We start from the raw sequence: 10,912 nt of genomic DNA on the forward strand, positions 1-10,912 counted from the left end.
TGACACTACCCATCTTGGCTGAGCATTCTTTGAGCTCAGTCTCTCATATACGCACTTGGAATCAGCTCATGAGTCACTGCATACTCAGAACAGCTCAGAACCTTGTCCAAAATCCCGGATCAGTAGGCTCCAAGGCATACCACTGAGAATCAGCTTGCTAAGGAATGAAGCCTGAGGAAGGCCTAGTTCATCTGCTCAGTTCCTTTTGATGATGTAAACAGCTGACAAGCAGGAAGAAAACAGGAAGAAAAGGGAAATAATTTGGAATCAAAATTGAACAAACATTGAAAAGAACAAGAAAATTTCAATGCTCACCCCAATGTGAGCATCTATTTTTGCCCCTGCTTGTTGTTTCCAGGCATATACTATGGAGCTAGGAAGACATTCAAGGCCATCATGAAACCCCTATCCATCCAACTGACACCACCAGATTTTTCCAATGTGACATATGTGTGCCACTCCTCATACCACAAATTTCTTTTCCATCATCATGGTATCTTTCATATTAGATGTGTCAGACTGAAATCCAATAATATTTATGAATATTTCCTACTCTTCACAGATAAGTCAAATTTGATGAGTCTGAGGTTTGTTAATCACAGTTTCACTCACAGGACCTCTTGTTGGTCCACCTTCTATGAGGCATAAATCTGTGGTTCATACCAATTCTTTATTTGCTATTCACCCGCTACCCAAACAAAACAAACCAAGCTTACATCTTGAACTTGATGAAAAGATGCGGAGAAAAGAAATTGATAGACTTTGTGGGTAGTGCTATCTCCTTGATTGTTATTTGTGGGTGACTGATTCAGTTGCGGTCTTCCAGAAGTCAGAGGATGCAACAGTTTGTTGATTTATGGGGTGGATACAAACCGTATAGCAGTAAGATGACTAAGAAGGATGAAGTGGCCTACAATTTTTCACACAACAAGGCTCTCTTACTGTTTAGAGCTGACAGAGCAACCAAAAATACAATGACCTCTGAAGCTAGGCCCAGCAACAATGCTGCCACAAATACAATACTGGTATTGTATCAACAATACTCAGTATAGTAACGGGTCTACGATACTCAGAAATCCAAGCCTCAGTAATGTACCTGTACCCACAATATGATACTCAGTAAAGTATTGCAATGGTGATACTTTGCCGCCCATTACCTAGTAGCATATCTTTTCACAATACCAATCAGATACTGATACTGTATCATAGTATTGCACTCCCAGACACAAAAACACCAGAGATTGTATACTCAATACTTCCCTGGGCCCATTGCGGTATCATACTCGGGGTACAATACAATACTCAGTAAAGTAACTCCATACACGATACTGCCAGGAGGATCGGGCAGTAATGTATTGTGGCTGCAATACTGATACTGACAATACCATACTAAAAAAACTACAATACCGTTACAATACCAATACTGGTAAAGTAATTGTGGCAGCGTTGCCAGCAATGGGATTCACCATGTACAATTCCCGGTAGCATGTCAATGTGCACACACAAAGAGCTTTGAAAAAACAAATGAAGAAAGGTTTCTGTAATTTTGTTGAATTTCAGTGACAATCTCAGTACCCCTTTGTTGACCTTGCTTTCTGAGCACCTGGACAAAGGGAATGGGTCTTTGGATGCAAAGACCTCTTCAAAGCATCAATCATCCCTCTATGCATTGTTTTTGGTGTGTGCACGTTGACGTGCTACCAGAAAACTTACATGGTGATTAGCTTTGTGCAATCTTTTACTAAACCTTTATTCAATGGTCAAAAAACCCTTGGAGTTGTCCAAACTATAGAGATAGTGCTTATAACCAAGAACAGTGGTCTAGAAGGGTAAGTAGATATTTTGTGAGGACCCAATGAAAACATTTTCTTTCTCTGCTTTGCCCCTCCCGCCAACAAAGCTGAAATGGAAACTCTTGCTTCCATTTTCATTCTGATGATTACTCAAGACTTCAACAAATCAAAGGCCATTTGGATCCGGCTGGTATCATCTCAGCTAAACCTCAGGGTATCCAACCTAGCCCCAATGATGTGTGACATAGACACAATGGCTAGTAATTTTCCCTCACTAAGAAAATTTGAAAGATACACAATGTTTGATTGGAGGTTAGGAGTCATTTCTGGTTGAAACAAAACTGAGGTGGTTCTTCATCAAGTTCCTCAATGCTTTGAGTCATTCAGGAGTGGTACACACCACTTGTCAAAAGCCTTTGCGGCATTCACATAGCATATCATTTGAGTTGGATAGAGAGGTGTGAGGTGCTTTGAACTTGGAATGAGGTCTCAAGTCTTGCTGACCCATGCAAGTAGCTTGACCAGTTCATCATCTTGACTGAAAAGCGGATCTTGGAGCTTGGCCTCTTCTGTATTGTCAAGATACAAGGGCTGGCTATTGATTGGAAAGCCAGGCTCTTTGTCATCATGTACCACAAAGTTGTTCATCAAGTCTAGATGCTCCCAGACACGGGCCAGGGTGAGATCTCAAATCCTCTGAGCTTGTTTGGAAAAAGACATGGTAGAAAGATTTTTGCAAATTGGCAGGATCTTGTGATGGCCCAACTACAATCCCAATGCCCAACATCACTTATACCAATTTGTTATTGATATTCAAGCCTCTGCATGATGGTATCGTCAAGTATTTCTGATCAGATTCAATCACCCAGACTGAAGAAAAGCTATCAAAAGGTTATCAATACTGGCTAAGTTTTTAAATCTTTAGAATGTCCATCTCTTGAAAGATGAATGATAGTAATACAGTAGTAAGATGACAAAAAAAGATTCAATCACCTATGGATTTCCTCATAACAAAGTTTTCTTACTGATAAGAGTAGCTGAAATCTTATTATACAAACCTACCACAGAAATTTGGCCAAAGGATGGAATTAATTTTGTTAGAACTTTTACTAAAAGACTCTTTGATAGTCAAGATGACTCAAGAAGTTATCCACATTATAGGGATATTGATTATACTTTAGATGAATGGAGGAGTAGAGTAAGTGAATTGATGCAGAATCTGCACCATCACCGCACCATATAGATAGATCCAAAGAGACGAATCTCACATCCGTTGACTAACTTTGCCTCCTGAAACGATTTCTGCTTTCAGCTGTATTATTCGCATGCATATCCCCCACTTCAACGATTTCAAAGCTCAATTAGATAAATCATGTATGATTAGGATACAATGGCCGAGAGAGATCCGGAAGGAATTTATGTATCCTATCTCTTGCAAAACGTACAAAAGGTTTGATAGTGGATCTAGTTTGATAACAAAAAGGAAATGTTTCATACCATTCTATATGATTACATATCTGTTAACATCCTCGATAAGTCACTTCATCGTTTCTAGCTCAACCAAAAGAACTTTGAAAAACCTTCATACACTTGGAAAGAACATTCATGAGTTGAAAGAATGGATATGTGATGATATTGCATGACACACTCTAGAAGCTTCCCAAGATAGTCTTACAGAACCGAGTATGTACACTTTAGCTCAAAATGTCCTTGGCCAGGTGAGAATTGCCGAGGCTTTGATCAGGAATGGGATGCCAAGTCACATACTTGAATATCCATAAGGTGAGAAGATGTGATCAAAACAAAAGAAAGGAAAGGCAAAATTGTATGTACGATATCCCTTTTACGCCACCCACATATCGTGGGGTTCGAATTGGTTTAAGCATTACAGTATGATTACAAATAAGGATTGAACACCAATTCATGAATAATTGTTCAGGATGACCAAGAAAACAGCCAAGAACAGAAGGATTGCACAGCACAGCATGATGATTAGAATTGAAACTTACAGTTTTTGAACTTTTAGGGTGTTCAAACCTCAAAATCAATTCATGCAAGTTTTGTGCAAGTTCTGTGCAAGATATGAATAGAACTTGCACGGATCTTGCACAAAACTTGCAAGAGTCGGTCTCGCACGGTTTTTGCACGGTTTGGAACACAATAACTCGGGTTGTCAAAAAAATTACTGTGCAAGATTAGTGCAAAAAATCTTGCACGGATCTTGCACGGATCTTGCACGTCGGTCTTGCACATTTCTTGCACAGGTTTGAACACCCTATTTGAAGAAGAATTTCTAAAAAAAAATAAGAAAAAAAAATAGAAAAAATACAGTTTGAATGATTTTAAATAAATAGGGTTTCAATAACTTGCCCCATTCTCATTCTCACTCTCATCAGATACCACTTCCTTTTCTCAACTCATCTTCTCATTATCTCTTTCGAACGATCCCATTGTACCTGAACTAATAACTAATCAATCGAAACACTTCATCAAGGTCATCTCAATATGTTTGCAGGTTACACTGAATCATTATTTTCAGATGATACCGCCACTCCTAGAGCTCCATTGCCTACCCCACTACCATGTCAATCTGGCTTAAGACGATCAGCTACGTCAGCAGCTCAAACAAATCGAACGTTTACCTCGCCATTTGATGAAGTAGGCGAAAGGGTTAGAAGGGTATCGGTTCGAGAAGAAGAATTTGGTTGGTCAGGCTCTATCGGTGGGATAAGAGGTCGAGACGATAGACAGATTGAAAGAGACACGGAATATGAAAGAAAGGTCAGTTTTTCTTTTCTCTTTGCATTCATACTTACATCCATAAAATTACATTATTTGCCAAGCGATATTGTCAAGTCCATCGTCTTTTCTATTTTTCGAAGATTTACGCCACAGCTTGTATCATGTACCCCGCTTCATGAATTGCTTTAATTGACACTGACCTATTTTCATTTCGGGGTGGTAACTTGATCTTCCCCTTATTTAGATGGAAGAGCGACGACAAAGACGACACGAACGCAAACTAGCTCGACAACATCAACATCAACAATCTTCAAGAATGCAGCAACAAGTACCACCGCCACCATCCTACTTAGCCACTACTACCTCTACACCAGCACCTCGTCGTGTCACATTAGCTTCTTCATTACCAGCAGACATCGATTCACTTAATGCAGCTCACAAATCTACCAATGATTTGAAAAGAGGTAAAAGTTTAAGAGAAAGAGTCGGTGCAGCTCTTAATCGATTCCAAAGTTCTGCTTCTCGTACTTCACCACAAGTAAATGGCTCATATGAGCTTCAAAGAACCCAAAGTTTATCAGCACCAAAACATGAAATCATCAATCCCACTCAACCCACTCCCAACAATGGACTTAATCGATCTATTACCGGTCTAGCTCGTAAAATCTCACGAAAAATCAACATTGAAGAACGTCGTAATTCACATGCTGATCTTTATGCTGGTGAGTCTTTTTCTTCAATTTACTTTCGCACTTACAGCCAGAGACTAATGGTATTTCGGTCTTTTCATTTTCCTACTTCTAGCACCTCCAACCTTATCTCATACCTTAGTAGGACCTGCATCACCTTTTCCAATGAGACCACCACTTTCTTCTTTAGTTAGTAGTGTGCCCGCTTATGGTGAAGCTCATAATCCTCATTCATTAGATCCTGTTAGACGTGGTCCTTATCGTCCTGCTAAAAGACCTGGTCAAATCCGTGCACAATGAATGATACCCATTTCTTTTTTAATCCTTCTTTTCGTTTCAATCATTTTTTTGATTCACTTCTAGCTTCTTTGTGATATCATTTTTCATATCCATACTATACCTTGATGACCGTGTGCATGAGTGCTGAAAGAATTGAATTCTGGAGATGATTTCTTTGTACTCGATACCAATATATACGTATGATTGAATTTCTGGATTCTATACTTGACTCTTTAGATTTTTCTGATTGGGAATATATATATCAAATCATTTTGAACATATCAGTTAGACAGATGTTTGGAATGGATAAAGTTTGGGGGATCAGATTGGACTTGGAATTTGGGGTGGGAGCTTAAAGTTACTGTGCTCATTGGATGTTGGGCTGCAACGCCACCGCGCTCCGCTCCGCTGCGCTCTAAATGAATTTTTTAACAGCGGAGCGATCCGGCGCTATTGAATAGTGGCAGATCGCTCCGCTTTATTTTCAGAGTCGCTATACGTTTTTAAAGCGGTGCGGCCAATTGCTCCGCTCCGCTTCGCTATGCACAAGTTTTGGCTCTGGTAGCGCTCCAAAGCGCGATCAGGGTTTTTTTTGGCCAGTGCAATTACATTATCATTGTTGGCAGAGGGGGGATGTTGAATGAAAGACTAATAAAAAAAAACAAAAGCCCAAGTCTCTTTAAGAGAATCAATCAATGATCAAGAACAATAAAAATCAAAAAAAGAGTAGAAAGAAATAAAACGTGCACAAATCTCTTCAAGAGATGATTGATCAATGATCACAAGCAATAATAGAAGTCTAGAGAGAAGAAAAGAGAACGCACACAAGTTTCATAAAGAGAGAACTGTAGGGAACAGGAGATAGAAATAAAAATTGAAATAAAAAAAACTACTTTTTCTTTTTAGCCTTGGTGCTGGAAGCTTCATAAGCTTGGACAAAAGCTATAGCCTCAGCAAATTTTCCTGACAGAGGAATCTTGGCCTTCAACCACTCGCGGACGCCAACAAGCTTTTGAATCATCTTGGCCGTTAAAGATGCACGGCCAGGAACCGCAATATCCGCCGCAGATGAAAACGTTCGTTCACATGGCGCAGATGTACCCGATAAGCCTAGATAATCACGAGCCATCGAGGCAAGGACAGGGAAGTCTTTCTCGTGCTCCTGCAAGTAGCAAGCAAAAGAATCAGATAAGTCACTTGAAGGAGACAGATAAGAGATAATGGCACTTACACTCCACCAATCCAGCTCGCTTTGACCAGCAAGCAACAAATGTGCACCTTCTATATAATCCACATGTTCGTCTTGGCGTTTATCCGCTGGCGACTGAGATGTCACTTGGGTTGTGAAGACGTCGAAATCATCAAAGTTTGAGACTGGCAAGACAGAAGAGGGGGCAGGTGGAGTTGCAATCTTTTCTGAGCTTGAATCTTCCGGCCAATTTCGAAGAGCTTCTTCGAATGCATGTAAGAACAGATCTTTGGCTCTAGGAGCCTCTTCAGGGTAATTGAGATCAAAAAACTTGAGACAAAAACACGGATTAAGAATGGTAGATAAGACAACTGCATCAGAGGCAACTGCCTCTGATTGATAACCTTCCAGTTTGGTTCGAATCACATTGAACATGCGCTTGAGGTCTTCTTCGTGACAGGTCGCCTCGAGCCGATCGACCTCGAGAATGATGCGTGAGTACTCGGCTAGAAGGACACAGCCCGTTGGTGTGTTGCCTTCCATCCGTTTGGTAGCATACAGAAACACCTGTGGAGGTATAGAACAAAGTGAACAAATTGTTGAAGAAACAAAATTTTGATAAGACAAACACTGACCTGGAGTATTTTGACTAAGCACTCGATCGATTCCCATTCATCATCTGTTATATGGATTCCTTGATAGTAGCGAGTTTTCCGATTGCTGAGAAGGATCGCATCCACAACCTGCAGACCGTGAGGCAATTGGATCAGCAAAAGATAAAAAAAGAGTGCTGTGAAATTATTAAAACTTACGTCTCTTGCATCGCTCAACCGTTTGAGGTAGTCAGCGTCAACGTTCCACCGCACTCCCCAGCCGGAAATAGGAGAGGGTCCTTTGTAATCTAATTGCGCGGCCTTTGCCATGAACTCTTGACGCCTAGCAGAGCTCCTGGTGCATAGAGAGTTGAACTTCTTGGCCTGGGAATGAAAAGATTAATTAGATTGATATCGATGTAGAGTGTAGGATAAAAGAACCCTTACTTTTCGAACAGCCCGAGCCACTGTAGAGTTCGGAACGGGGACATCGTCATCAGAACCGTGGTCAGAAGTGTTGACGAGATGGCAATCAGTCAAATCTTCATCGAGTTCCTGATCATCTTGTTCGTCTTCAGAAGAATCGAACTGGACATCTTCATCACCCTCATTAAGCATCATAGTAGGCATGGTTAAGGTAACTCCAGGTGGTGTCGTAGGTTTGATGTGTCCTGCGCTCATTCCCAAAGCTTTCAGGCCGGCTTTAACAACTAACCCAATTTTGTGAGTGTAGCACTTAACCTGATTGACATCGTAATCCCAAGTCACTGGGTCGTCAGCTTCAGCAAACATAGCTGATAGTTCGGCAGCCATGGTGCCATTTGCACTTCCAGAGTCGGTTGTCTGAGCCAACATGTAAGAGTAGAAATATCAAATTAGTTTTAAAGAAACAAATCATGAAAATTCATGAAATAATACGTATCTTTTTATGAAGTCCGTTGGCAATCAGGAATCGCCCAACCGGTTGAGCGAGGAGTCGGCCAGCATGGTGCCAGGTGACCAGCTTGAGAGTGAGATGACGGCACCGAAAGTTCCAATTGTCATCGATGTAGGTCGCCGAGACGCCGATGAAAGCCTTACTTCGACCCTTGGTGGTCCATACATCATATATTAGATTAAACTTACCCCTGTTCGACTGTAAGATAAGGACGAGATATGATCAATATAATGAAAAGATTAGAAAAGACAATAAAGAATTGAAACTAAATGACTTACACGAAGTTGTTCAATGACGGTGGTAGATAGCTCCGTATAGATTGCCTTGGCAGTCTCGGACGCCCAGGTAGTTCCTCGCACATTGGCTGCACGGTTTGTTAACTTGAAAGCAGCTCTGAGGGCCGGGTCATTGAAGCGAGCAAAAGCAAGTGCGTGGCGGAGGAGCCATATCACTAAGACGGTATTGAAGAGGTCAACACTAAAAGTAGATTGAGACAGAAAAGAATCCAGAGTGGATTGTGGATTGGTTGAAGCAACACGGACGATCTCGTCTTGCTGTTGTTTCCAGGTTCGAGGTAAGTCGAGACCATCTTGCCTCGCAAGGTGTCACATTCGGCACACAGGACAATCTTGTGCACCGTCTCGATGTGAATAAAGATTGTAGTAGCTGCGCCTACCGCGTACATAGTATTCTCGACAATACTTACACCTATACTTACGAGGATCATCACCGTTCTAAGCAGGTCATAGGAAAATACAAGATATTAGTTAAGACCTTTAAAGTTTTTGTTTGATGATCAAACAAAATGGTACTTACCTCTCCCTTCACATGAATAGGGGGATCGTAGTAAAGCAAAAGTTTACAAACCCGACCTTGCTCACGCTTGACACCAGGTGAGTGGACTACTTCTATATCAGAGTCTTGGTTCAGATCGAGTCCGGAGGGTACTTTGTAGTCCTTTGAAAGAGAAGGAATGAATAACAAAGACAGAAAAGATACAAAAAGTTAGAAAAAGGATGAACGGCCTGTGAAATCAAACAAACAAAGAACAACTACATACCTCTTGTACTGTAACCTTGTTTTTCTTCTTCACTGGTGCTGAAGAAGATTGAGACGAGTTTGAACAATTACGAGAAATGGTGCTTTTTCTTTTTCCGGTTTTAGCGTTTCGATTAGGTCCTTTAGGAACCCTTTTTTTCAGATGCAGAGGGGTGATTTCCATGGGAGCAGGATCTAATCCGTCAGTCGTGTCGCTTCCTGATTCGTCAGGTTCGTCACTTGGTAATTGAAGAGCACGTCGGGAGTCCGGTGACTGCACGACATAGCCAGGACGAGGGCAAACCGGGCTACGAACTCGAAGGGATCGAGCTGAGGTCGTGGCAGGTAAAGGTAAAGAGAGAGTATTAGACTGGAGCTGTAAAGTGCTTTGGGTGTAACTTCTAGTATCGGCGGCAGGTGGACACATGATTGAATGATGAAAGTGGAAAGGTTCAAGGATGAATGAGTAAACAAATGATCTACGAATCCGATCTAGATAATCAATTAGAGAAATCGAGTAAGGTTCTAAGAAGATCAGATGAAAGTGGAGAGGTTAAAGGATGAATGAGTAAACAATTCTAATAAGAATCCAATCTAGAGAATCGATAAGACAAATCGAGTAAGGGAAACTGAGGATAACTCACCTTGAAGTCGATCATATAGTGCCAAAGGCTCCACTTGGGATGGAAACAACAGCATGGCTTCAAGCTCGTGCTCAAGCCTGGCCGTGCTCAAGACTGGATCTGGGAGGCTGAGGTGGGCTAATGGTGTTTGTGATGTGATTGATTTGTTGGGGTGGAATTGTGAGGTGGTTGTTGTGTTCCGGGGGGTTGTCCGATTGGTATAATACAAATGTGAGGTCTGTATAAGGTATTTGTAGGCGCCCTTGGGGCACTCATATCGCTTTGACATGTATGGCGCTCTGAGGCGCTATGGCGCATCATAGCACAGCGATTTAGCACTATGTCAGATAGCTATAGCTAAGCGCAACCCCCGCTATAAGGCTAAAAGGAAAGCGTGAGCGGGGCGGCCGCTCCGCTACCGCTCCGCTGCCGCACTCTTGGGCGGAGCGGCGGTGGCGTTGTGGGCTGGTGAGAAAAGAACAGCATACAACAACAACACGCATATATCCACAGACAGTAAAGAGGAAATCAGTCATGAAAGAAACATTGCAGTTCATCACTTCTATCTTGACATCTGTTGCTGAAAATTCAATCATTGGCAGATGAACTCTATAATCTTTCAGATGCACCTTTTATAAGCTGGCCATGATCCCCGATGGTCCAAACAGCACAAATATGTAAGGATGCTTTGATTTGGTCTGGGAATCTGTATGGATTGGTAGTCATGATATGAAGCATGTTAAAGCTTGCCAAAACTTGGTTTTTTTCAATAACATTGCATTGGTGTTCATTAAGAGTCCGTATGTATATGTATTATCGTTTTTATACATATACATGAAGAAGAAGGATGTGTTTTAGATGCTTTGTGCGTGAGGTGTGTGTCCATGGTTTTGGCACGATTGGACAAATTGAGAACAAAACAGACCACATGATATAAAGCAAGATGAGTAGGCGAGTGGAGGGGAGGAGACTTGATTTCAAGAAATGCAGGTTGTGGTTTGACTCTGAGAGCTGAGTTGAATTGAAAGA

The 10,912-nt window shown here is 41.5% G+C and overlaps 1 protein-coding gene across 1 annotated transcript; it reads left to right on the forward strand.

Moving 5' to 3' along the window:
- Positions 1-4,197: 4,197 nt before the first annotated feature.
- MELLADRAFT_116362 (uncharacterized protein) lies at positions 4,198-5,783 on the forward strand (the record flags this gene model as incomplete). Its single annotated transcript, XM_007409471.1, has 3 exons — positions 4,198-4,574; positions 4,780-5,257; positions 5,340-5,783. 3 exons carry the CDS (start codon positions 4,299-4,301, stop codon positions 5,522-5,524), a joined length of 939 nt encoding a protein of 312 aa, XP_007409533.1.
- Between the last annotated feature and the right edge of the window lie 5,129 nt (positions 5,784-10,912).

The sequence above is a fragment of the Melampsora larici-populina genome (assembly GCF_000204055.1).
Source record: "Melampsora larici-populina 98AG31 unplaced genomic scaffold MELLAscaffold_16, whole genome shotgun sequence".
NCBI lineage: Eukaryota > Fungi > Basidiomycota > Pucciniomycetes > Pucciniales > Melampsoraceae > Melampsora > Melampsora laricis-populina.